Below are 27,433 nucleotides of genomic sequence, written 5' to 3' on the forward strand. Positions count from 1 at the left end.
GACAGTCTAGGAGACAGCAATTGAGAATTGATATTAGAGAAAGTAAGTTAGTTGCCCAGTAAGCCAATGCCTATTAAAAATGAAGGTTTTGTCTGTGAACACGCAACTGACAAGTGGATGCCACGCGAGGCTGAAGAGCAGAGCTGCCACCCCTATCTGCTCAGGCGGGGTGAACCTGGAGGCCCTTCACCCCAAGTCAGCACCGAGCGGTCCCCAGCGATCGGAACGCCCAGCTGGGAGGAAGCGTTAGCGCCCAGGTTGGTTCTCAGCAGGTCGGACGCCGCACGCCGCGCGCCTCCACGCCCGTCGAGAGGCGTCCACGCCGCCGAGATGCACCTGGACCCGGGCACCAAGGGGCTGCCGTCGGAAAACAGTCCTCCGAGGGCCGAGCGGAGGCGCCGCCGCAGCGCACCGGGCCGGGAAGGGGCACCACCCGGCGTGCCCACCGGCGCGTGTCCCCGCGGCGCCAAGCCCACCGGGACCGCCAGGCAGAGCGCGGTTCGCGCCTCCGCGATACGCGCCCCTCCGGCCGCCGCCGCCTCCCATCAGGGCGGCCCACGGGGGAGGCGCGCCCCGCCTCGGGCCGGGGGAGGACGCCGGCGCGTGCGGCTCAGGAGGAGGAACACCGGGCGGAAGGCGCGCGCGGGAGGACGCGGCGGCGGTGGCGGCTAGCCGCCTGCCATCGGGCCCGCCCCCGCCCGGCCCCCCGCGCCGCGCACCTCCCTCGCCCCGCCCCCCGGCGCCTGGCGGCCAATCACAGGGCCGCGCACGTGACGAGCGCTGCCTGCGATGACCTCATCCCTGGTGTGGGATGACGTCAAATTCAAGATGGATGGAATCACAGCGGCAGCGGCGGCTGCGGCGCGCGCGAGCCGAGTGTGAGCGGGAAGGGGCCTGGCGTCTGCCTCGGGGCTGAAGACCGGTGAGTAACTGTCAGGCCCCTGGCCCTAGGAGAACTGCGGGGCCCGTGGGAGGCCACAGCCTCCCCGCAAAACGCGGCCTTTCCTGACGTAACTCTGAGGTGATTTCTCTCCTCCTTTTTCTCTCCGCCGGCGGGTTGCGGGCTCGGAGCGCTTCTGCGCGTGCGCCGGGCCCGGCTCTCACCGAGCATGCCCCGGGCTCCCACGTAGCCCGTTGTGCCTTCACACTGCGCATGCTCCTTGCCCGCACTTGGCCTCGCTCTCGCCACTGCGCACGCTCCGTCCCTCACTGGGCTTCCCTCGCCGGGCCCGGCGCCGTTGCGCCGGGCGGTTGGGGCGCCTTCCGGCCGCGGGCGCGTGCTCCATCCCGGGCAGGCTTGGAGGCCGGCTGGTGTCTGCCGGGGCGCGCGGGCGTCAGCGGAAGCTGCGGGGCCGGGGGACCCCCGCACCTGCCGCGGCCAGCGCCCCCGCCCCACCGGCCCTCGAGCCCCGCCTGGCGGCCGCCGGCGCATCCAACCATTGACCCGAGTGGACTGCTTGCCCCGCCTCGCCTCGCCTCCTGGCCGGCCCCCCGCAGACCCCCGGGAGGACCGGTCTCCCCGACTCTCCAGCGCTGGCCCCGAGCGTCTCTGCTGGAATGCGGAGCGCCTCCCCCGCCGCTCGGGAAAGCCCCCGTCTGAAACCTGCGGCCGGAGGCGTAGGTTGCCGACCGGCCGCGCTGGAGACCCCCGCCCAGAGACCTCCGCTGGCCGGACTCCCCGAGATCTTTTCTCGCCCAGACCGCTTACCTGGCGCGCGTTCGCTGGCCCCCGTACGGGAGAGCATGGCTGTGACCGCGGGAGCGCCCCTCGGTCCCGGCCCTCCACCCGGGTTGCTGCGCGCTCCGACCGCAGCGCCGCGCGGTTCTGGAGGACGCCGCTTCGGCAGCACCGTTCAGAGGGGTGACCGTAGAGACAGGTTCTCCAGCGGGGCGGCCTGGCAGTGGGAGGTGGGGGAAGCGGTGACCGGAGCCCGCGCAGTGCACAGCGCCCTGGGGGTCTTAGGGCGGGAGCCACCAGCCCCGCTCACGCCCGGCATCTGAGGGCGCCAGGTATTGCGCAGCGTCCAGGACTGTTGACAGCGGTGACCCTGCGTCATCCATGGGGAGCCTGCGTTGTGGTCTGATTCCTTGTTCGGAAGAAAGTGGGTTAATCCGTGTCAGAAAGGCTTCTCGTTGACAGTTACTTTTGAAAACTTTTACCCGCTGGTGCTTGGAGTAAATCCTTCATCCACCTTAATGACTAATAGTCATGACGTTTAAATATGAGTACCAGTAAATATCAATGGTAAAAAGAAAGTAGACATGGGGGGCATTGGTTCACTTCAAAATAACGTTGCATCTAATTTATTCTTCCTTTTTACACTGTTCGGTGTAGAGTGTGCTTCATTCTCTGGAAATAAAAGTTGCAAAAGATATGACCCCTGCCCTTGAGGAACCTGACCGTGTTCATGACAGGGCGTGTTAGGTGTGTAACAGGAGAGGAGCCAGGGTATTGAGAGGGTCTCTGGGTGAGGGGAGACGACCAGAGGGACCAAAGCCAGCGGGGGTGAGGAGAGCAGACGCCAGAGCTGACCACGAGCAAGGCTTGACGGGGGATGGGCACTGGCTAGAAAGGAAAGAGAAGAGGTTTCCAGTTTGGGAGACCTGCTGGCTGGCAGCACACCGAACTAAACAGGAAATACGTGGGGACCGGCAGATGTAGGAGGGTAGGGTCCTAGGTACCATCCTGGACAAGAGGGCTGTCCTGTGATGGACGAGTCCCGAGAAGCCTCGGCAGGGATACAGAGTTGGAAGGCATAGGCCGGTAGCAATTATGGCCACAGGCACTCACGCACAAAGCGAAGACCACTGCCACGCGCCGCTATCTGTGCCAGATGCTGGAGCAGCAGAGATGAGCCAGCCCAGGCCTCGAGCCTTGGTGATGGTTTCTCTCTTTAGCCAGTAGGCACCTGCTGGGCCTGCACTAAGCATTAGGAACACACAGCTGACAACAGGGGGTCTTCCTTTTAAGGACTCTCATGAGAGGGTAGATATAAAGGCAGATCATTCAAAATAGATGTGTTATTGCAGAGGGGACGAAGTACTGTGGTAGCTTAGATGGCTGAGCTACTGGCCAGGAGCACATCACTAGAGCTTTGTAGAGATGGTGACGGTTGAGCTGGATCTTTCTGTAGAGGTTAGCCAAGTAAAGGAAAGGTAAGAAAGACGGTGGAAATTGGGTGTGCAAGTTTGTAGGGTAGATGCTCACCCTCATGCTGTCCAGTAAGGGTGGAGAGACGAATTGTGATCAGAATATGAAGACTCTTGCATGCCAGTCTGTAGAGTTTGCATTTTATCTAGGGAGGAATAGAGAAATCAATATAGTATTCTAAAGGGCACTGGTGGGACCAGCTCTGCTTTAGGAAAACAAAAGGCACGGTGTCCTCTCCTGCATCTAATCAGAGTGTCAGAGTACAGAAAAATCAACAGGTATTTATTGTTGTGTGAGACACCACGTTGGGCATTGTGAAGAGTGTCAAAAGACATTAAATAGATTCCTAGTCCTTAAATAGCTTTTACATTTCTGCTGGGGAGACAGACAACTTACAGTATTCGGCACTGAATAAACACTGCGTCAATGGTGTCCCTGTGTAACGCTGCAGTTGAGAGGCGTTTGCTCGTTACAAACTGCAGTGGTCAAGGAAGGTGTGTATATAGCTAGGGCTGCCGTAACAGAGCACCACAGACTGGGGGCCCTGAACACCAGCAATGTATTTCCCACAATTCTGGAGCCTAGAAGGCCAAGATGAAGGCTCTGGCAGGCTTGATTTCTCCCGAGCCCTCAGCTTGTGGACGGTCATCTTCTCTGTCTTCACATGGTTTCTCTCTGTGTCTGTGTCCTTATCTCCACCTCTTACAGGAACACCAGTCACGTTGGATTAGGGCCCACCCTTAAGGCCTCATTACAACCTACGGCCTCTTAGAAGACCCTGTCTCCATATACGCTTACATTCTGAGGTGCTGGGGGTTAGGACTTCGACCTAGGAATCGCAGGGGACAGTCCAGCCCACGACCGAAGGCTTAATGGAGGAAACGGCCTTGAGCTGAGCTTTGAAGGGTGAGTAACGTTCAGCTGGGCGGGGGCGGGGGCGGGGGCGGGGGTGGGGGTCTGGGACATTGCAGGTTGGGTGACAGGAGAAGCAAGACCTGCGGGTGGTGTCTCAGAGACACAGTATCTGAAGCAGGAAGTTATCACGAGGCGATAACTAAAGGAAAGAAAATTTTAAAAGTAGTTTGAAACCAGATTTACAGAGCCTTGAAGTCCATGTTTTTTAAAGTTTTTCATTTTAACCTAATGGAGAACCATCGTTTTTATCATTTTATTTCTTTTTACTCAGGTCTTAGGTCTCAGCTAAACTGTCACATCGAGGCATTTCCCAACCATCCCCTCCAAACTCTGGTTACCTACCCCCCGTCATAGCTTCCTATTTATTTCCATTGTAGCTCTTAGCACAGTCAAAAGTTATCTTTTTTTACTTGTTTCCCTGTTCATCGTCTGATTTACCCCACTGGAAAGTGGGGGCCTTGTCCTGTGCGACCCTGTATTTCACCTGTGTCTAACTGTGCCTTGCCTGTAATAGGAGCTCGGTAAAGAAGCTGAATTCATAATAGTAATACTTAATGTGTGCGTCCAGTGGATGATCAAAGTTTTGTTTTCGGAAGCTCAGTCAAGATGGATTTGGAGGCCATGATAGGAAGGACGAGTACCACTTGGAAACCTATCAGTCAGGGTCCTTTAATGACAAGGGCAGAAACCGCCAGGCCAGCTTGAATAGAACAAGAAATTGAAAGGTAGAGAGAGGGCTGCTCTTGACATTGAAGGAAAGACAAAGAATTGGGCCGGGAAGGATGGAAACCAAGGTAACTGCAGGAGCCTGCCAGGGCTGAGATAAATCAGCTCCGCTAGTTGCTGCCTTTGTTGTTCTCAGCCCATATTCCAAAGGAGAAAGTTTCTAATGGACTGGGCATTGGTTGTGTGCCCAGTCCTGAGCGAGGGGAGCACAGAGCCTCAGACTCCTTGGGACGGGGGTGCTCCAGCGGGAGGGGCACAACAGGAGGCTGCCCTGTTAACCGGGGTGCGTTCTGCTGGGTGAGGCGGCGCGCACACCCTAAGACCAAATCAGACCTCCTCGGGGGACACGAAACCTGTGGTGAGATGGGGTCCAAGGGGGTGACATCGCTGCTCTTGAAGGGTCAGATCAGCGAGGCTGGCTTTGAAAGCCCAGGCGCTTTCGAGGATGTCTGGACATCTGCATTGTCTCCAAGTGAGCCATGATGAGATGTAAACTCAGAGCTGACTGCCTGCCACCATCTCATAGTAAAATCAAATGGAGAGAGTCAGGCCAGACCCAGAGGTGAGGGTTTGGGAGTGAGTGGGGTGTGTGTTTATGTTCTGAAGCCAAATGTAGATGCTTTGTTTTTCTAACTACATGTTTGCTTTGTGTTATATGCATTCCTTCTTTCTCCCAGTGTCATGGTTAGGGCTATATAAGCGATCTCCAGCATTCCAAAGGCTTGTGTGCCCAGAGTTTAGTTTCACGTTAATGTTTTGGATTAAAGAGAGATTTTCCTATAGAACTGGAGTAAGGGTTTTGTGGGCTGGTCTTGGAGCAAGTTTGATTTACAGTGTACCTTAGCTCTGATACCAGCCTGAGTGTTCGTCTCCAAAACTCGAAAGCTGCTGTGAGGTTATTTGGTCCCTTCTCATCTCCCCTTCTGCGCCCACTGTTCACCTCCTGATGTCCTTTTGTCCGAGTGTCTAGCTCTGCTTTGCTTCTGTTTATATCCCTGGAATGTTCTATAGTCCAGAACTGCCTACCTTTCCTCCATCTCCTTAAAAATCGTAACTTCCTACAGTTGGTATAAAGAGGGAAATATTTGCATTGAATTACGTTATATTAAGATATGAATTCCCTGCCCCTCTTAGCACTCGGTACCTGAGGACTTTGAGGTGGTGGTATGAAATGGTTTTCTGGAATCCAGTTGTGAAGTGCGCCGTAGCCATTCTAGGGAATTGGAACTTCATTCAGGCCAGGGGCTTCTGGAGTTTTTAAGCCCTGTCACTATTAGATGCATGTTTCTGGAAAGTATCTACAGTAGAATGGTGAAGAGTGGAACTTGTAGTATTGATATCATTATAATTGTCCGGTTAGCAATGAGTCCCCCATCTTCCCACAGGTCCCCACCGTTCACTCATCGACCCTCCCACCCCTCGGCCAAATTAACTGCTTCCTGTAAACAGTATTCTCGGCACTTTTTGTATGCTTCGTTATATTTAGTCTTACATGTCTGTCCTACCATGGAAACGTTCAGGAAAGGAAGCAGAGGTAGTAAAGTGCCCGCATGCAGACGGGAAACACTACATGCACCAGAAGCTCGCACACATACGGTGCCTTTTGTTCTTCGTAAGAATCCTGCGTGGTGGGCAGTGTTAGCCCCATTGAACAGGTTGAGGAAACGTGTGCTCAGGTTGAGTGATCTTTACAAGGTTACATACTTAATAGGTGGCAAAGCCAGGATTTGAGACAAGTAGACTAATTTGAAAGTCTTTCCCGTGGAGCTGTAGTGATGGCCATGAATTGTTAACTGTATAAAGATTCTCTCATTTTGAAATATCAGGAAACAACATGAAATAGAAACAATTTAGGCAGAGTTTGGGAAGATACTTGTGTGCAGGGCTCCAAGCAAGCCCGCCCTGCTTCAGGAGCTGGTTTTCCCGGGGGATTTCCTCCCAGCCTTTTCTATGGTAGAGGGACCTTTTCTTCCATGTTTCACCCACTTTTCTTGTAAGAGCACCAAGGTTTCCACCGTGACTGAAGTGGTGGCAGGAGCTCAGGCGCTGGAGGCTCATGCACATGAGCAGTGGGCAGGAGGGGCCAGGGATGCAGCGACAGCGCACATGTCCACGTCAGAGCCTTCAGACCTGGGGTGCTCTGTCCTCTGTGAGTCAGAGGTCCTGAGTGTCCACGAGAGATTGGAGTTTGATGACCCAGCAGATTTATGGAGGAAAAGGTACCTCCAGCACGAAAGCTGGCCTCACCTGAGGCTGAAGAGCAGACAGGCACACGGCTTTGAGCGTTCAGTCTGCACATCCACCAGCTACAAAGGGTTTTCTGGATTATCTCATGACACGCAGCAGTCATGATTCTCACCCCCGTTTTTGCCTGCGTTCTTAGTGTAGCATTTTATATTTTTAATGAAGTTGTGAAGCTCAATAAATATACCTACTGTGTCACTAAAACACAAAAGTCCAAAATGTTAATTGTTTGCAGCTAGACCAGGAAAGGGGCCATTGTTAAGCTTTGATGATTGAATTAAAAGGTAAAAGCAAGGGCCTCTGTGTGAAGGAGAGGAGTCTGCACTGTGTGCTCCTGTCACCCCAGACACCGAGAGCCCTTGTCCTGGGCTCCTGAAGAGGATGGGAGAGGTCACTGTCCTCCGATGACCCTTGGGGGGCCTTAATTTTGCTCCGGGGGCCTCATGCCTCCACCCCCTCCCCAGCCTCATGACCCGCCCACCCCTACATGTGTCTTTTGCTCCAGCCAGGCACTTGGCCTTGGCTCTGTACTGAACACACTGCTCCTGTCCTTGAAGTGTCCTTCACCCTTCCTTCCTGACGCCCATATTTTCTGAGTCCTGCCTGTTCAGGAAACTTCTTTTGTAGAATCCCTTCCCTGACCTTCCTCTCACCTGGATCCAGTGCCATCACCTGTACTCCATCTGTGCCTCTGCACCCTGCCGCCTGGTGCTTAGCACACCGAGTGTGTGGTGGTTTGACTTGCCCTGTTCCCACGCAAGACCAGGAGCTGTAAGGCAGGACCATGCTTGTCAGACTGCCACCCTCCCTGTCTGGCCAGTTCTAGCACATACTAGACCGGTGCCCAACCATGAGAAGTGTGTAACGTGATGACCAAGAATCCAGGCTCTGGGGCCTGACTCCCAGCCCCACAATTAACTGACTGGATGACTTTAGGCACACTACCTGACCTCTCGATGCCTCGGTTTCCTAATTTGTAAAACAGGGATGATGGCAGTACCTAGCTCAGATGTTTATGTGGGAATTAAAAGGTACGGTATGCAGGTGAAGAGCATGGCCTCCAGAGCCAGGTCACCTGGTGTGAATTCTGCTCTGCTCCTGACTGTCTGTGCAAACTTGAGCCTCAGGCACATAGCCTTAACCCTGTGTGCCTCAGTTTTCTCAACTGTAAAATGGGGATAATGATGGTACTACCTCCTAGGGTTGGTGTAAATATTGAGTTAAAGCCTGAAAACTGTTCACAGGGCTGCATGGCAGAGCAAGCGCTCAGATGTTAGCTGCGGTTCGTGCCCGATCAGTGTCTAGGGAATGGTATGGAAAAATCAGTACCTGGAGCTGTTCTGCACTGGTTATCAGGAATTTGGACATGCTTAGCCACTTCTCAAGCAGGCGCTCTCGATGATGACTATAAATTAAGGCTAGAGTCGAATGAATAGTTTTAAATTCCAAATACTTTTCAGGGACGGACACCATTCCTCTTACAACTCAACTCTCAGTGACTTATTTTTCCCTAATTTCCTGTTTCGTTCAAAAAGTATGGAAGCCTGTGGTTTAGGGATTAGAAGCAGTTACTTAGAACAAAAATAGAGGTCACGATAATTTGAAGGAAGAAAAAGAAGGAAACTTTTCCGAACAATGAACAGTGAGAAAATGCGGGTTTCTTGGCCTGTAGGAATAGGGAGTGGATGATACGTGCATCAGCGTTGCTTCATGTCCAGGGACGTAGAAAATCTCACTTGGTTTAGTCCTCACACAGTCCCTCGGTTTCTTAGTTGGGGTTCCCCCAAAAGCAGACCCTGAGACAAGGATTCAAGTGTAGATGTTTATTTGGGAAGTGATCCCAGGAAGCATAAGAAAGGTTGCAGGGAGGGCTTCCCTGGTGGCGCAGTGGTTGAGAGTCCGCCTGCCGATGCAGGGGACGTGGGTTCGTGCCCCGGTCCGGGAAGATCCAACATGCCGTGGAGCGGCTGGGCCCGTGAGCCATGGCCGCTGAGCCTGCGTGTCCGGAGCCTGTGCTCCGCAACGGGAGAGGCCACAGCAGTGAGAGGCCCGCGTATCGCAAAAAAAAAAAAAAAAAATGTTGCAGGGGAAGTGAAGCAGGAAAGGATGCCCATGAAGGGTACATTAATTACCAGGTTCCTGCTCACATTTAGAATATCTAAACTGAATTCCTGAAAAAATTCTGAACCAATTTTTCAAGCTTCATCTCAAGTAAGGACATCCTTCCAGTTCTGGCAGAAACCTTGGAGACACCCTTACCTCCTCACCTTCTTACCCTCTGCAGTCAGTCCGTTAGAAATCCTAATGACTGTCTTTACGTCCACCGCTGCCCCGCTGGTCCAGGCACTGTCCTGTCTCACCTGCATCAATGCGGTGGACTCCTAGCTGACTTCCCAGCTTACACCCTCTCCCATGGTCCATTCTTTGCAACAAAGCCAGAGGAATCTTTCTGAAACAAAATTCAGGTTGTTGTCATTCCTCTTCTCAGAATCTTCCAACAGCTGCCCTGGTAAAAAGTGCAGTCCTTCCAGTGGTCCCCCCAGCCCTGCACAGTGTCTCCCCAAGCTCCTTCAGTGTCATCCTCCACGGCTTCTTCAGCTCTGCTCCAGCCCTGCTGTTACCTTGTCTCTTCCCTATGCCTATATGCTCTTCCCTCAGTGATCCTTATGGCTCATCCTTGCGTCCTTCAGGCCTTCTGAAATGTCACTTTGTTGAGTGAGTGAATAGGTGAATGACGTGAAGTTCTGGTAAAATTTGTAGTATGTTATAGGTGCTGAATAAATGGTAGCGATTATGGTTTTCTTTCCTGATTCTCACAGTAACATTATTATCCCTACTTTACAGTGGGGAAAACTGAGGCTCAGAGAGGTTGATTAGCTTAGAGCACTGACCTTCAAACTGTCTTAACTCTGACCCACAGGTAATCTAGAGATGATTTAAAGTATATGGGAGGATGTGCATAGGTTATATGCAGATACTACACCATTTTATATAAGGGACTTGAGCATCTGTGGATTTTGGTATCCGCAGGCTTCCTGGAACCAATCCCCTGCAGATACTCAGGGACCACTGTACATCTCACCCCAGTGCCGGCTTACATGTGTGGAAATGTATGCGTATAACTTGTGAAAGTTTCACAAGATCGTAGTCAGCCTTACTACATTTGAGACATTTGGACTTTTCTACTCTGCCCTAGTCAGTTTTTTTCAGTTGTTCACTTCAGACCACTAAATTGATTTTAAGAAACCCTTTTGAAAAGTGCTTGTCCAAGCTTTTGATTCTGCATCTGCTGTTTTTCCCTGTGGCAACATCTGAACTAGCTGTCTCAAAAATTAATTGCACTAAAAATAGTGTTCACAGCACGGCTGAGTTATGAGTGTGGCATTATAAGCTTATTCTTTGCTGACCTCTGTAAATGATGACAGGGGTTTCTTTGCACATAAATAGATGTGTGATTACAAAGACAGTATAGTAGGATTAAGGGAGAAATTTAAATGGCTAATCAAAATAAAGGAAGGGAAAATCTCCTTCTCAAGCACTCACCATGGAGGTGAAGCGATGCCAGGCAAGAATGAACCGCAGCTCGGTACAAGCTGACCAAGGCAGTTGTCTGTGGACGGGCTCCAGGCGTCGTCTCTGGAAGCAAAGTCACATCTCCAGGTCAGTCAAATGGAGTCATTACCTCAACAGGAGCCAGATCAGTGGTGAAGAAGACCGGGGATCACGCTTGGTCACTCCAGGTGGTGGCCTGGGAAACTCTTCCCTGCATATTCTCCTGAAGAGCGCAGAGGCTGGTTGACCAGCAAAGCCTGGTCCTTTGAAGCCCGAGGAGAACCTGCAAACGTGCGGGTACCTTGTTTGGTGTATCTCTAGCTCACCCTCTAGGGAATGATAAAACTGTCCAAATAGTCTTAGTTACTCTGAATCCATTTTATATTAAAAAATAAATGTCATAACTATTTTAAAGAACAAGATGGCATTATAAAACCAACCCAGAGACGAGACATTACCGTAGCAGCAGCCTGAGGGAAGTGTCAGATTTGGAGAGTCAGGCGTCCTCTCTGTGTGAAATGGCTTCATCTTCGTCAGAGGTTAATCTGGACCCTTTTATGCTGAATTAAATATCTATTAACCCTGCAGTTTCTGAAAATTAATTGCAGATTTGTCAAGTCCTTACTAGGTATGACATACAGGCTCAAGTAATTTTCGCAGCAGCCCTAAAGGAGGGCACAGTTGTTACCCGTCTCACGTGAGGGACCTGCTAATCTGAGATGCTAGTGGACCACAAGGGAGGATCTCAACCCCAGCCTCTCGGCAGACACCCACCCCCGCCACCAGCCCCCCACTAGGCCTTTAGATCTCACCTTTAGATTTGAAGGGAGTTTCAGTGAAATCTCAAGTCAAACCCCTTAGTTTAGAATTAGTATAATTAAGTCTAGATCCAGGCTAAAGCTTCTACTGTGCTATTGTTGAAAGTGTAATTTGGTAAGGAAATAGTGTTCGGATTGCAAGGTGTTTAGCATAAGAAAGAAAACAAACTTTTTTATTCTTTAATATTTCTAACCTTTGCTAAACACTTTGATGCAATCGTAATTAGCAAATGATTTTCCTCTTTCCAAATTCTTACCTATTTTTTAAATTTTTTTATTTATTTTTGTGGTACACGGGCCTCTCACTGTTGTGGCCTCTCCTGTTGCGGAGCACAGGCTCCGGACACGCAGGCTCAGCGGCCATGGCTCACGGGCCCAGCCGCTCCATGGCATGTGGGATCTTCCCGGACCGGGGCACGAACCCCTGTCCCCTGCATCGGCAGGTGGACTCTCAACCACTGCGCCACCCGGGAAGCCCTCTTACCTATTTTTGAGACCTCTACTTTACAGCCTATTGTTAATTCACATTGTGTTTAATCACATTCAGTAATAAAACTGCTTTCCTTTCAGAATTACGGACTTTATGGGGTTCGGTACTTCATACTTACTCTCTGAGCCAATGAAGGATAGAATTAAGCCTCAAACGGATATGGGCCCTAAATATGGATAATAAACCTTGTTTTCAAATATTGCTTCTCTGCGTACCTGCCAAGTTCTAGCTGCCTTTTTTTGCTGGTATGGAAATGCCTGTTACAGACCTTAGTGCTTAAAATTCTTCAGTTTTAATGATTGATGACCTACTTAAGCCATGAGACTTGTTTCTGTATATTTTCCTTGTTATTTAAGTAAGATTATTCATCCAGAAACCTCTTGTTGGGCCACAGTCTGCTAAGCATTGGCACCTGTGAGAAGACAGCTGACGTTCCCGGCCCTTGAGGAGCCCTCATCTGGGGGAGCTTCTCACCACCCTGTTCACGGCGATTGCACGTTTGTCTTTCAGGTAAGCCTGAGCATGGAGGGGCTGCTGCATTACATCAACCCAGCCCACGCCATCTCTCTCCTGAGCGCCCTCAACGAGGAGCGCCTGAAAGGGCAGCTGTGCGACGTGCTCCTGATCGTGGGGGACCAGAAGTTCCGCGCGCATAAGAATGTCCTGGCCGCCAGCAGCGAGTACTTCCAGAGCTTGTTCACAAGTCAGGAGAACGGGTCACAGACTGTGTTCCAGCTGGACTTTTGTGAGCCAGATGCTTTCGACAACGTGCTGAACTACATCTATTCTTCGTCTTTATTTGTGGAGAAAGGCAGCCTTGCTGCTGTGCAGGAGCTAGGCTACAGCCTGGGCATCTCCTTTCTGACCAACATCGCTTCCAAGACGCCCCAGGCCCCCTTTCCAACGTGTCCCAACAGGAAGAAGCCCTTCCCGGAAGACGGTGAGAACAGTTCTCAGAAGAGAAGCGTCATCGTTTGTCAAAGTAGAAACGAGGCCCAGGGGAAGACCGTGAGTCAGAATCCAGCCGACCTCAGCCACCCTCCTCGGCCCTCCCCCGGCATCGCTGTCCCGGCCAACGCCAGTAAGGCCCCCGGTCCCAAGCCCACGGAGCCAGCGCACCACGTGGCAGCAGCTGAGAAGAGTCGGCCGAAAGATGGCCCCGCGGGCCTCTCGAGGCCCCCCGAGCTCGCCGGGCCATCGGAGGAGCCGAGCCGAGGCGGCCTGGCCAAGCGGGGCGCGGCGCCGCCTTCGAAGCCCCCGCAGGACCGGGCGGCCGCGGACGAGAGGCCGGGCGCCAGCGCTCCGCTCCCCCGAGGCGTGGCCGTGGAGCTGGCGCTGCGGAGCCCGCGGCCGCCCGTGCTGTCTCTGCGCGGCGCCCCGGAGACGCCCTTCCTGCTGAAGGAGGCGGGCCGGGGCGGCGGGCCGGGCGAGGACAGGAACCTGCTCTACTACTCCAGGCTGGGGCTGGTGATCCCGGCCGGGGGGCCGGTGCCCGGGGGCCAGGGCGTGGACAGAAGCGGCCCGCTCGTCAAGAGCCTCCTCCGCCGCTCGCTGTCAATGGACAGCCAGGTCCCCGTCTTCGCGCCCGCCGCCGACCTGCAGCCCCCGCAGGGCTCCTGCTCGGGCGACGCGGCGGGGAGCTCACTCGGCGCCTTCTCTCAGGGGCCGTCCTCCAGGGACGCAAGCGAGGCGGCGGCCCCCGACGCCCGGGCCCCGGCCCCGCAGCCACACCGCCTCCGGTCCTTCAGCGCGTCTCAGCCGGCGGAGCGGCCGGGGGCAGCCCCCGGGCCCGAGGTGCGGGTCAAGGCCGAGCCGCGCAGTCCCCCGGAGCCCGGCGACATCATCCGTGTCACAGTGGGGGACGCTGCAGCCGCCACGAGGGACCTGGTCCCGCAGGCGGACGACGACCGGCAAGACGCGAGCCGACTCCCGGCCAAGAGGCGGTTCCAGGCGGACAGGAGGCTGCCGGCCAAGCAGCCGAAGGCCGAGGGCCGGGGCTCGCCGGGCGCGGGAGACCCCCGTGCGGAGCGCTCGAGCCCGCCTCTCCTCGAGGCCGACTTCCCGGGTTCTGACTTGAGCAAGGACGAATTCGGCGAGCTGGAGGGTGCGAGACCAAACAAAAAATTTAAATGCAAACACTGCCTTAAGATCTTTAGATCCACGGCCGGCCTTCACCGGCACGTGAACATGTACCACAACCCCGAGAAGCCGTACGCCTGCGACATCTGTCACAAGCGCTTTCACACCAACTTCAAAGTGTGGACGCACTGCCAGACGCAGCACGGCATCGTGAAGAACCCGTCCCCGGCCGCCAGCTCGCACGCCGTTTTGGACGAGAAATTCCAGAGGAAGCTGATCGACATCGTGAGGGAGCGGGAGATTAAGAAGGCCCTGATCCTGAAGCTGCGGCGAGGCCGGCCCGGCTTCCAGGGCCCCGGCGGCTCCCCCGTGCAAGCCATCAAGAGGAGCCTGAGGTCCCGGGCCAAAGGCGCGTACGTGTGCACGGCCTGCGGTAAGGCCTACCGCTTCCTCTCCCAGCTCAAACAGCACGTGAAGATGCATCCGGGAGAGAAGGCCCTTGGGGCCGGCAGGGCCACCAGGCCCAGGGAGCGCGCGGCGCCCGGGGGCCCAGCGGGCGGCGGCTCCGAGCTCTACCTGTGCCGCCTCTGTAATGCCAAGCTCTCTTCTCTTCTAGAGCAGGGGAGCCACGAGCGCCTGTGCCGCACGGCCACCGTGTGCCCCTACTGCAGCCTCAGGTTCTTCTCGCCCGAGCTCAAGCGCGAGCACGAGGGCAAGTGCGAGTACCGCAAGCTGACCTGCCTGGAGTGCATGCGCACCTTCAAGTCGGCCTTCAGCATCTGGCGGCACCAGGTGGAGGTGCACAACCAGAACAGCATGGCCCCGGCCGCGGGTGCCTCCCCGCCCCGGCCCGACCTCAACGGTGAGGCCAGCGGCCCGACCCGGCCGCAGGCCCTGCCCGAACCCGGCCGGGCCGACGCCGCCACAGCCACCGCCGCCGCCGCCTCCGAAGACGACCCCGCGGGCGGCCGCGGCCCCGAGCCCGTGAACTTCGACCCGGAAGACGCGCCCTGCCTCCCCGAAGACCTCAGCCTCTCCAGGCCGCTGAAGGTCCAGGTCAAAGAGGAGCCGGCGGAGGGGGCCGAGGAGGAGGCGCCCGAGCCCGGCGCGGCCCCCAAGGACCTGTGGCCATGCGAGAAGTGCGGCAAGACCTTCCCGGCGCCCAAGCAGCTGGAGCGGCACCAGGAGCTGCTGTGCTCCGTGAAGCCCTTCATCTGCCACGTCTGCAACAAGGCTTTCCGCACCAACTTCCGGCTCTGGAGTCACTTCCAGTCCCACATGGCTCAGGCCGCCGAGGACCCGGCGCACAGGGAGCCCGAGGTGGGCCCGGGCCCCACTGGCTCCCCGTCGCCGCCCCCTCTGCCCCCGCCGCTGCCCAAGATCCAGCCCCTGGAGCCCGACAGCCCCACGGGCTTGCCCGAGAACCCGGCTCCCAGCGCCGACAAGCTCTTCGCGGCCCGGGAGTCAGACACGCTGTTCTACCACGCGCCACCCCTCTCCGCGATCACGTTTAAAAGACAGTTTATGTGCAAGCTCTGCCATAGGACATTCAAGACGGCGTTCAGTCTCTGGAGCCACGAGCAAACCCACAGCTAAAAGGCCGCCCGCCTCGCTCCTAGGAGACCGGAGCCCCTCGCCGGATTTCAGCCTGTGTCGTGAACTGTGTCATAAGGAACAAAATATCTTTCCGAAAGGAGTAATAAAGGTTGCGAACTGTCATGCTTGAATGTAAGTTTGAGGGAAACTAATGTTAATCAGCAATGTCCTTACTCAACCCAGAAAAGCTCCAGAACACCTTGTGCTTCTGGACCTACAGCCACAGGATGGCTTGCCTTCGTTACTGTTGAAATTTGTTCTTGGTCGTGTGCATGGTTCCTCATTCCACGGTATCAGTATAATCTTTTACTTGAGGTGGTTTGGGTTTTTTTGTTTTTACTGATTTGCAATTAGTGAAACACTGTTCAAGTATTTCTTCTTTTGATTCTCTTAAGACGCCTAAGTTCTGGTTAAATCTCAGCTGTGTTTGTAAGTCCAAAATGTATCGGATCGAAGTGGAGTAGTTTGCAGTATTAAGATCTTAGAATACTTCAGCAATAAAAAATGATAAACCTCAACTTTAGTAAGTTATCCTGACACTTGATAAAAATAAATATTTGGTATTTTGTGGTCATTGAGAACTTTTTTTTGTATGAAAATTGTGAGAAATATAAATCAGCAATAGTAACACTTAGATTTTTATAAAATAACAAAAACTTGCTCTTGGGTCATTTCATATAATTAGTGATGGAAGACTTGGGAAATGAAAACATTAAGATTTCTGGAAGCCCTCCACGTCGGTTTCCAAAGCTTCGGTAGTGGCGGGCATGGTAATCAAACGTGCTCCGTCACGGCTCTGAATTCAGACCAGCGTCGAGGGGCTGTGCGTGTTTGCTTTCCTCTGGTTTGCGCTGTCACAAATTGAAACTCTCAGTGTATTGGGGACAGAGAACAAAGCTAGCATATGGCACACATTTTGAATTTAACAACATTAGTGTAACAAGTAAGGTCAGGACATACATTTACACAGATCCCAAGCCCCCGGAGTGAGCACAGCTGCTCTAAATCCCAAATTACCGTTTACTCTCAGACACTTGAAGCAGAGGGAGAAGCCGCACCGCAGTCTCCACGTGCTTTTCAAGAACAATATATACAATATCAGCTTTCCTGCCTCTCTGTCTTGTGATTTCTGGTAGAATTTTTTGGAGTTTATGGTGGTAAGATGTCCACAGTGAGACCATTCTGCTTTAAGTCACTGCTTAATAGTCCATAAATATGTATTAAAGTACTATCAAGGGTCCAAAATTAGTGTTTGCTACTTATTTTGGCCCATAGGGCTTGGGCTTCTTTTCTTTTTTATTATTTTGTGTAAATTGTAATTCAAAGCCTTTCGGTGGGTGTAATCCAAAGTTCAGTGGGGTGTTTTCAAAAGGAAAAGTTTATTTCATTGGCAGGGGTGGGGAAGTGAGCTATATAAAAGTAGAAATATTGTTGAAACCCCTAAATTCTTTCAAGGTAATGATGGATTAAGCCTCCAGGTTTATTAATTTTTTTGCAAGCTGTTCTTTCAGATAAGAAAGTCAACTACTGTGACTAAGAAGTAATCTGCTGAGTGCTTAAATTGGTGCTCTAGCAGAAGAGAAGTCTACTCACCAGTCTCATAACCCGCATTCCATACCGACGGTAGGAAGGGGATTCTTATTTTTTATTGAAACACAAGCATTTTTGTAAAATTATAACTGACTTTGTACATTGTAGAAATTACATATGAAAGTTTGCCTTTTATTCTTTCATTTGGAAACTATCAAAAGTCCCCAAATACGGATACTTCCTATTTTTGTTCTTAAATTTGATGGAGAAAGTAAAATCAAATCAAGTTGCAGTTATTGATTATTGCCATCTTTATGGTGTCTTGAAGAAATCTATGCATTTTAAAGACAAAACGAAAACATGTGATTTTATGTGATGGATTACTGTTCTTTGAATTCACTGCCTGTATAATGTGGTATTTCTTACTCTGAACGTCCTGGTAGCTATCACTTCAAAACAAGCCAGTTTCCTTCAGAGTGATCATTACTTATGGCTGTGGAAGGATGGGTTAGTAATTCCATGATACATGGGATCTTGGCGTTGTAAATTCAGGATCCCAGGACTTGAACCTTTATGCTACATTTTTGAAGATTTTTTAATAACGTTAATGAATAAAAAATATTTTTGATCTAAATATAGGCTCTGCATATCTGTTAGATTTTAAAAATTGCCAGTGTTTGGTCTTGTTCACATTTTTGTCTAGGCAAGGAACATAAGATTTCAAAGAAAATTTTGAACCAAAAACATTTGTAATGCAGTTCTGGTTTTTCTATTACTTTTTATACTGTACCTTAAAAGCATCAGGCTGAAAGAGTTTATTTTGGTGGTCAAAAAATAGGCTTCCACTCATTTAACTATTTTAAATGTTAAGATGTAAAATAATGAAAGACACATAAATTGCTTTATTCAGTAAAGTTTTGTTTAAGAATGTTTATCTCAGCCAGTAGGCAAATACTTGGTATAAGACAAGTTGGCCTTTTCTTGCTGAAACACGTTAGCTAGTAAAGATATTCCTGAAGATGTTTTTTTCTGATTGTAATTAATTTTTGAGAATGTAAAAAGCTCATTATTCCTTGTAAGTATTCAGGATGCCTGCTTTTTTATGCAACTGTGGAAAGAATGTCAGATGTTTTAATATATTCTTTGTTAATCTGAAAACTTGTTATTGAATCGTTTTCTTCATTTGGGGGAGGGAGGAACACCACAGAAAGTGTTTTTATCCAAGTAAGCAATGGAGGTAACAAATCGTGTGCATTTTTTACAGGTAAAATATCTAAAGAGTAATAGAATATTCACCTTTAAAACTAGTTGTGGTTAGTATGCGTTTATAATTTTGTCAAAATATACAGCTAACAGTTTGGCAGTGATGTTGTCTGCATTTGTAGGGAGATGGATGTGGTTCCTGGTTTTCTGTTTGGGAACAGATCATCATGGCCTTCTCTTTAAAAATATGCCCCAGCACTTAATCTCGGTGATAGTCTGATCCACACACAGCACCCATTGGTGCTAAGAGTAGAAACTGAGACAAGAATAAAATGTGCCCTTTGGTGGAGAAAAGAGGTTGTAATCAGGCCAGCCGGACGGTCGGATGAGGGAGGGACAGGAATGGACTGATCCAAGTCGGCCTTTGTTCCCTCAAACTGTGTGTGTGTGTGTGCGCGTGTGTGTGTGTAGGGATGTGTGTGTGTACAGCCAAACTCTGGAACTTTAGGAAGTAAAGTTATTTTCATTTTCTTACTGCAAAAATAATGTCATTCATAACAGGTTTCTTTATAAATTGCACTAATTAATATTGGAATGTTACGAGTCAGTTTATCAATTTCTGATGTGTCTGAGGTTTTTTTGCAATAATTGTGAAAAGCATTATTGATTTAAATAATGCTAGCACATATTCTTTAATAAGTTCTTTAACACTGGCTTTTTCTTTTAAGTTTTACAAATAGGTTTTTCTCTTGTGGCTTTAGCACTTTAAGGAGCTTGACGTTTGCATAGTTTTTGGTGTGCCCACTCAGCGCTTCCGGGCTGTGTGCACTAGGGTGCCCCGTTGCCACGTGACTGGGGAGAAAACTCACTGTCCGTGTTTAGATTCTGGAAGAGGAAAAATGAGTCAATGTCAGGTTTTTAAAAAATTCCATTTAGAGACAGTCGTTTGGGAACCAAAGTATTTTACTGTAAATCTCTAATACAACAGTTGAATTCAGTGCTCTTTAGTCATTTATTAGTGCTGTCCAGATTTTCCACAAAGTTATACTTGGTTAATACTAATTCTCAAAAGGTGATAATTTCTTATCGACATTAATCCAAGGCAGTTTCAAAATTTTCATTGAATGAATGCTTATTGCTAAAAGAAAAACAGATGTGGCTGCTTTATAACTGTGTGTATTTTGTTGTCATACGCCTCAGCAGAGAAATCATTGTTCAATTTTATTTAGGAATAAGCTTTTTTGGACTGAAAACTCATAGTAAAATAGGACTTCTACCTAATGTTAAGCCATTGCTTATTTGTATCCAATTATCTGTTTACTTTGCTTAAATCTTGACTAAGGTTGATTGGAGTCAATAAATTTGTACTGTATTTTGTTTTGAATCATGGTCTCATTGGGATGTTTTGGACTTTAATTATATAATGAATAGAGTTTAAATTTATGAAAATTTAATTTATGAGGTAAAGCCCTCCTCTTTGGGTAGTATGAATAGCCCCTTGAATCGTGAGAGAGATTTAATTCCCCTACCGCTCCAGGTGGCTTGTAGAATGAAATTTGCCCCGAAGCTTAAATTACTTGGACACCACAAATACATGATAATTAAAACCCCATCGGGGACTTCCCTGGTGGTCCAGTGGTTAAGACTCCGCACTTCCCCTGCAGGGGGCGAGGCGTGGGTTCGATCCCTGGTGGGGAAAGTAAGATCCCACATGCCACGTGGCGAGGCCAAATAAAGAAAGAAAACCATAAGCGGCAATCTTTATCCACCTTTTTTTTTTTTTTTTTTTACTGTTCAGATGAGTAGTTTTTAAGCTGATTGTGGGGTAAATGCATGAAAGGAATGTGTTTAGCACCCTTCGTTGACATTTCAGCATAGCAATCAATAAACTAGTTTCATATTTTAAGGGTTTCCACGCAGCAGCATCTTTTATCATTCTCATCTAGCTCTTCCAAAACACCAAGACGTGTTCACTCCTTTGCTGTTAGCTTTCCCTGCAAGTGAACAGCTGGGGTGACCAAAGCCGAGTCCATCCATCTGGGCTTGCCCTCGCCTCTTCCCGTGGTTTTGTTTTCCCCGCCTGATATCCCAAACTAGCCTCTCCTGGGAGTCTCTGGTTAAAAGTTTCTTGAACACACTGCACCAGGAATAAGTGGTTTAATCTTTATTTTAATCTGCTTTAGCCCTGCTATTCAATTTGCCACCAAATTTTGTTTTGTTTAAAAAACTTAGGTTTGCCTTTTGTTCTTAATAATCACGGCTTTTTGAGGTTGGGATTGTGGCACTCCTGTTACATCCTCGGTCCTAGGCACACACCCAAGACAGGCAAACGCTTGTGGTGACAAAACCATGTCTCCAACATGGAATACTTCCCCAGCCAGAGGCCAGATCTTGGCTCTGTGAACCGTGGAAGTTGAGTGGCAGGTATTCCTCCTACACGGCATTTGTCTGGGGAAAATGTTCCCCATGTTGTCACAGAAGCACTTTAAAAATAAAGCCTGGTGTAGCCCTGCTGTAGCCTGAACTTGGCTATCGTGATCGGCCATCAGCCCCTACCCACTGCATTAGGGTGCCTGGGTCCGTTTGTTGACCTCACAGTAATGCAAACCTGCTTTTCAGCCAGCTGTATGTCTTAGGTCCCACTTACTGCGGTTGGCATCATTTCTTCCAGAAAATACTTCCTTCCCCTATCCACCCACTCCTCACTCCAGCCCAAAGTGCTCGTCCTCCTAAGTGTTCCCATAAGACCCTGACATGGTCCTGCCATTCCCCTTGCCACCTTGGTCTAACCATGTATGGTTTATGCCACGAGGCTGGGAGGGGCCCGAGGGCAGAGGCTGTTATTATCCATCCTCATCTCCAGGGCCAGGCAAGGGAAGGGATCTATTAAGTATTTGATACATAAATGCAGCAACAAAATCTTGTCTGAGATGAAAGACAACCAGACTCATGATTTTCAGCTAATATTAGGAGACTTCCTGAATACTTCTGCATATATTTCCCAGAATATTTTGATTCAGCTACTTAATAAGAGACCCAGAGTGTATTTTAATTTTTCCATGGTTCTCAGTAAGCCCAAGGAGGAATGGAAATGTTCAATTAGCAGGTCTTAGGTTGACGAGCCCCTTGAACTGTGCAGACGCATCACCCTTGTGCTGCTCTCGCAGTTCTGGGTGGGTGGCCCATCACGGCTAAAGTGCCCGTTAGGTCACGCCAGTGTGGCCAGTTGCCTGGTAAGTTCATCGGTAAACCTAGGAGTAGCAGTGGCTAATCGATAGCTCTTCCTGGTGATGTAGGAATAACTGATGCAAGTGCTCTCACGGCATGTGAAGCAGGCACACGTGTGTCTGAGAGTTTGTAAAATAGCAACAGGCTCGTTTTCCTCCCATATTATTTTTATTTACTTATTTATTTTGCGGTACGCGGGCCTCGCAGTGCTGTGGCCTCTCCCGTTGCGGAGCACAGGCTCCGGACGCGCAGGCTCAGCGGCCATGGCTCACGGGCCCAGCCGCTCCGCGGCATGTGGGATCTTCCCGGACCGGGGCACGAACCCGTGTCCCCTGCATCGGCAGGCGGACTCCCGACCACTGCGCCACCGGGGAAGCCCCCCCATATTACTTTTGACTTTCCCTTCCTGTCCCCTGCTCCCCCGCCCCCTTCTCAGATACCCCAGTCCTCTCTGGTCTCCCTCACTCTGGAATATTCCTCAGTCTGTCTTTGACTTTTATGGCCTTGATCATTTTGAAGATTGTGGACCAGTCATCCTGTAGATTCCCTCAACTGGAGTTTGTCTGGTGTTTTCTCATGGTGAGACCATGTCATGCATTTTTGTACCGGAATGTCACAGAGGCCGTGTTCTTTCCCTGTCAGCCTATGGGTGGCATGCGACGCCTGTTTGTCTTGTTACTGGTGGTATTAATTTTAATCATTCGATTGAGATCTTTTCTACCAGGTTTCTTCATTATGTTTTTCCCCTTTGTTGTTAATATTTTGCAGGGAGACGTTCTGAGACTATGTAAAATCCCATTATTCCTCTCAGTTTTACCCACTAACTTTAGCCATCTGTCGATGTTTCTGTGTCTTGCCTGAATTATTTTTATAATTGTTTCCAAAGGGAGATTTTCTCAAACCTTCATTCTTTCTTCATTTGTCTGTGGGCTTTCTACTACAAGAAATTAATTTGTTCATTTACTTGTTTATGTCTTGTGGATTCATGGATTCCTGTTCTATTCAATGGGTTATAATCAGTTGTCACCATTTTTTTTTTTTTTCATTTTCATGCTCAGATTATCCTAGATTTAGCCAGTGGGAGCGTTACACTGGCTTCTCTGACCTTTGGCATGCCCCCTTCATTCCTTGAGTATCTTCTCACTTCCTGACACATCAAGATGTTCCAGACCCATCTCATTCCTTCTCTGCCGGAGCCTGGAGAGTCTGATTCCTTTTAGTGGAGAATGGTGTTTGAAGACCAGGATCTGGGCGTTAAGCATGCTGATTCTAACTAACGTGTGGAGGCTCCCAGGCCCTTCTGTGGACAGGCTTAAAGGGGAAAAGCACACACACACATCTGAATTTATCTGGGAATCCTGTAGACCTATTGACATATTCAGAAATCTATGAGTTCACATCCATAGCTTCAATTCCAATCCAATACCACACGATGTATTCTTTGGCTGCCTCTCTCCAGGTTTGTATCTCTCCTCTGTGACGGTGAGAAACTCAGCTCGCATTACCTCAGTTTCCCTGCCATGTAGCCAATCTCCAGCCCCCCTTGGGCCTGCTTTCCACACTCAGGCTGACTGCCGTCCACGTGGGGATCTACCTTATGGCTTTTAACAGAGGAGAGAAGGATGGAAGGAAGGAAGGAGGGAAGGAAAGGAGGAAGGAAGGAAGGGAGGAAGGAAGGAGGGAGGGAGGGAGGGAGGGAGGGAGGACTATAATTGTTTCTTTTTCCTTTCAGTTCTATCAGTTTTTATGTCATGTAGTTTAACACTATGATATTAGGTGCATAAATGTACAGGGTTGATTAATTGACCCCTTTAACATTTTTAAAATGACCTTCTTTATCTACTGTGAAACCTCCTTTGTTTGTATTAATATAACTACTCCAGCTTTCTTTTGACTAATTTGAGCGTGGTATTTTTTTTTCCGTCCTTCTGCTTGTAACCTATTTGTGTCATTATATTTAAAGCATATTTCCTGTAGGCATGTATTTGGGTACTGATTTTTTAAATCCAATCTGGCATCCGCTGTCTTTTAATCAGGGTATTTAGATCATTTACATTTAAGGTGATTACTGATCTGGTTGCATTTAAATCGACCATCTTATTATTCATTTTCTAATTATTTCACCTATCCTGTGTTCCCTGTTTTCTTTTTTTGGATTAACTGAGTTTTTATGATTTCGTTAATGATTTTTTAATTACCTTACCTTATGGGTGATATAAGAATTGACAGTATATGCTTCTCAGTCTTTGTGCTTGGTTGTCATACATTTCATGTCTGTGTATGTCATTAGCCCCACAATACATTGTCATTATTTTGCTTTAAATAGTCAATTAAATTTTTAAAGGAATTTAATTAATAAGAAACAAAGTCTTTATATTTGCCCATATAAGTTTCCATGCCTTGAGCCCTTCATTTCACCTGCAGATCCAAGTTTCCATATGGTATCATTGTCCTTCTGCCTGAAGGACATTAACATTAATATTTCTTGTAGAAAAGGTCTACTGGTACTAAATTATTTCAGCTTGTCTAGAAAAATATTTTGCCAATTTTGTTTATTTTTTATTGAAATATATTTGATTTACAATATTGTGTTACCTTCAGGTGTACAGCAAAGTGATTCTGTTATGCATATATATGTATATATTCTTTTTCTAAAATTCTTTTCCATTATAGGTTTTATTTTGGCAATTCTGAAAGATTGTTTTGCTGGGTATAGAATTCTAGGATGGGTAGGGTTTTTTTCCCATTTTAAAGATATTGCTTCGCTGTTTCTACCTTGAATTATTTCCAGTGAGAAACCTGCTTTCCTTATCTTTGTTCTCATATACATAATATACCAATTTTGCTTTTAAGTTTTTCTCTTTGTTACCAAATTTTTGTGTGTGTGAGAAGAGTGGCATTGTTTTACATTAAGTTCTTTTTACATAAATTTACATCACATTTTTTTATTCAAACAGAAAGTCACAAAAATTATCATCATCCTTATCAGTTCACTCAATCCCACGTAATTAATTTTTTTCATCTTGATCATTTGTTAGCAATTTTATGAGTTCATGAGTTTTCCATTAGAGTTCTGAACATGCTTATTCATTCAGTTCAGCAGTACAGTCAGTTACCAGAAACCTGTACTTGTCAGAGTCTTTTCCATGAATTCCTTGAAGATGAAACCCTTTTATAGGAACATTTTTGCGAAAGCATCAGGGTACACCCAGAACTGTCTGTAAATGACAAAAGACTTGAAAATGACCACGGGTAAAGATTTGATGAAAGTTCATAATAATGCAATTGACAAGGAAATTTAGTTATTTCTGAGATATACATTTTAAAGTAATAACTAGAATTATGACTTATAACGTTATACCAGAACACATAAGATTTTTAGGAATTTCATGTAATGTCTGAAACATTTATATTAACATATTTCCATACAAATACCCCAAAGAAAGTTTAGTATTAGTTTTTCTAGTGTTTTTTCTAATTTTTGAATTTTATTTTATTTTTTTATACAGCAGGTTCTTATTAGTCATCAATTTTATGTATAAAACACATCATCATACATATCAGTGTATACATGTTAATCCCAATTGCCTATTCAGCACACCACCATCCCCACCCCACCCCCCCCGCGGCTTTCCCCCCTTGGTGTCCATACGTTTGCTCTCTACATCTGTGTCTCAACTTCTGCCCTGCGAACTGGTTCATCTGTACCATTTTTCTAAGTTCCACATACATGCGTTAATATACGATATTTGTTTTTCACTTTCTGACTTACTTCACTCTGTATGACAGTCTCTAGATCCATCCACGTCTCAACAAATGACTCAATTTTGTTCCTTTTTATGGCTGAGTAATATTCCATTCTGTATATGTACAACATCTTCTTTATCCATTCGTCTGTCGATGGGCATTTAGGTTGCTTCCATGACCTGGCTATTGCAAAGAGTGCTGCAATGAACATTGGGGTGCATGTGTCTTTTTGAATTATGGTTTTCTCTGGGTATATACCCAGTAGTGGGATTGCTGGATCATATGGTAATTCTATTTTTAGTTTTTTAAGGAGCCTCCATACTGTTCTCCATAGTGGCTGTATCAATTTACATTCCCACCAACAGTGCAAGAGGGTTCCCTTTTCTCCACACCCTCTCCAGCATTTGTTGTTTGTAGATATTCTGATGATGCCCATTCTAAGTGATGTGAGGTGATACCTCACTGTAGTTTTGATTTGCATTTCTCTAATAATTAGTGATGTTGAGCATCCTTTCATGTGCTTCTTGGCCATCTGTATGTCTTCTTTGGAGAAATGTCTATTTAGGTCTTCTGCCCATTTTTGCATTGGGTTGTTTGTTTCTTTAATACTGAGCTGCATGAGCTGTTTATATATTTTGGAGATTAATCCTTTGTCCGTTGATTCGTTTGCAAATATTTTCTCCCATTCTGAGGGTTGTCTTTTCATCTTGTTTACAGTTTCCTTTGCTGTGCAAAAACTTTCACGTTTCATTAGGTTCCATTTGTTTATTTTTCTTTTTATTTCCATTACTCTAGCAAGAAAGATCTTGCTGTGATTTATGTCAAAGAGTGTTCTTCCTATGTTTTCCTCTAAGAGTTTTATAGTGCCTGGTCTTACATTTTAGGTCTTGAATCCATTTTTAGTTTATTTTTGTGTATAGTGTTGGGGAGTGTTCTAATTTCATTCTTTTTTTTTTTAACATCTTTATTGGAGTATAATTACTTTACAATGGTGTGTTAGTTTCTGCTTTATAACAAAGTGAATCAGTTATACATATACATATGTTCCCATATCTCCTCCCTCTTGCGTCTCCCTCCCTCCCACCCTCCCTATCCCACCCATCCAGGTGGTCACAAAGCACCGAGCTGATCTCCCTGTGCTATGTGGCTGCTTCCCACTAGCTATCTCTTTTACATTTGGTAGTGTGTATATGTCCATGCCACTCTCTCAGTTTGTCACAGCTTACCCTTTCCCCTCCCCATATCCTCAAGTCCATTCTCTAGTAGGTCTGTGTCTTTATTCCCATCTTACCCCAGGTTCTTCATGACATTTTTTTTCTTATATTCCATATATATGTGTTAGCATACGGTATTTGTCTTTCTCTTTCTTACTTCACTCTGTATGACAGACTCTAGGTCCATCCACCTCACTACAAATAACTCAATTTCGTTTCTTTTTATGGCTGAGTAATATTCCATTGTATATATGTGCCACATCTTCTTTATCCATTCATCAAATGATGGACACTTAGGTTGCTTCCATCTCCTGGCTATTGTAAATAGAGCTGCAAAGAACATTTTGCTACATGACTCTTTTTGAATTATGGTTTTCTCAGGGTATATGCCCAGTAGTGGGATTGCTGGGTCATATGGTTATTCTATTTGTAGTTTTTTAAGGAACCTCCATACTGTTCTCCATAGTGGCTGTACCAATTCACATTCCCACCAGCAGTGCAAGAGTGTTCCTTTTCTCCACACCCTCTCCAGCATTTATTGTTTCTAGATTTTTTGATGATGGCCATTCTGACAGGTGTGGGATGATATCTCATTGTAGTTTTCATTTGCATTTCTCTAATGATTAATGATGTTGAGCATTCTTTCATGTATATCTTCTTTGGAGAAATGTCTATTTAGGTCTTCTGCCAATTTTTGGATTGGGTTGTTTGTTTTTTTGTTATTGACCTGCATGAGCTGCTTATAAATTTTGGAGATTAGTCCTCTGTCAGATGCTTCATTTGCAAATATTTTCTCCCATTCTGAGGGTTGTCTTTTGGTCTTGTTTATGGTTTCCTTTGCTGTGCAAAAGCTTTGTAGCTTCATTAGGTCCCATTTGTTTATTTTTGTTTTCATTTCCATTTCTCTAGGAGGTGGGTCAAAAAGGATCTTGCTGTGATT

General features: G+C 48.0%; 1 protein-coding gene across 6 annotated transcripts; it reads left to right on the plus strand.

Annotated features, from left to right (window-relative positions):
* The first annotated feature begins 809 nt into the window (after positions 1–809).
* ZBTB21 (zinc finger and BTB domain containing 21) lies at positions 810–27,006 on the plus strand. 6 transcript variants are annotated; one of them, XM_089910214.1, is made up of 4 exons: positions 1,045–2,425; positions 3,860–4,057; positions 10,573–10,696; positions 12,407–27,006. In XM_089910214.1, exon 4 carries the CDS (start codon positions 12,419–12,421, stop codon positions 15,569–15,571), a length of 3,153 nt encoding a protein of 1,050 aa, XP_089766340.1. In that variant the 5' UTR covers positions 1,045–2,425; positions 3,860–4,057; positions 10,573–10,696; positions 12,407–12,418; the 3' UTR covers positions 15,572–27,006. The 6 variants fall into 6 exon arrangements, with proteins under 6 accessions (XP_022408577.2, XP_089766339.1, XP_089766340.1 ...); XM_022552869.3 differs by lacking the exons at positions 1,045–2,425; positions 10,573–10,696 and adding an exon at positions 810–922; XM_089910213.1 differs by lacking the exons at positions 1,045–2,425; positions 10,573–10,696 and adding an exon at positions 930–1,021.
* The last annotated feature ends 427 nt before the right edge of the window (positions 27,007–27,433 follow it).

The sequence above is a fragment of the Delphinapterus leucas genome, chromosome 4 (genome assembly GCF_059928025.1).
Source record: "Delphinapterus leucas isolate spDelLeu-1000000601 "Yukka" chromosome 4, BTC_Dleu_Yukka2, whole genome shotgun sequence".
NCBI classification, from domain to species: domain Eukaryota; kingdom Metazoa; phylum Chordata; class Mammalia; order Artiodactyla; family Monodontidae; genus Delphinapterus; species Delphinapterus leucas.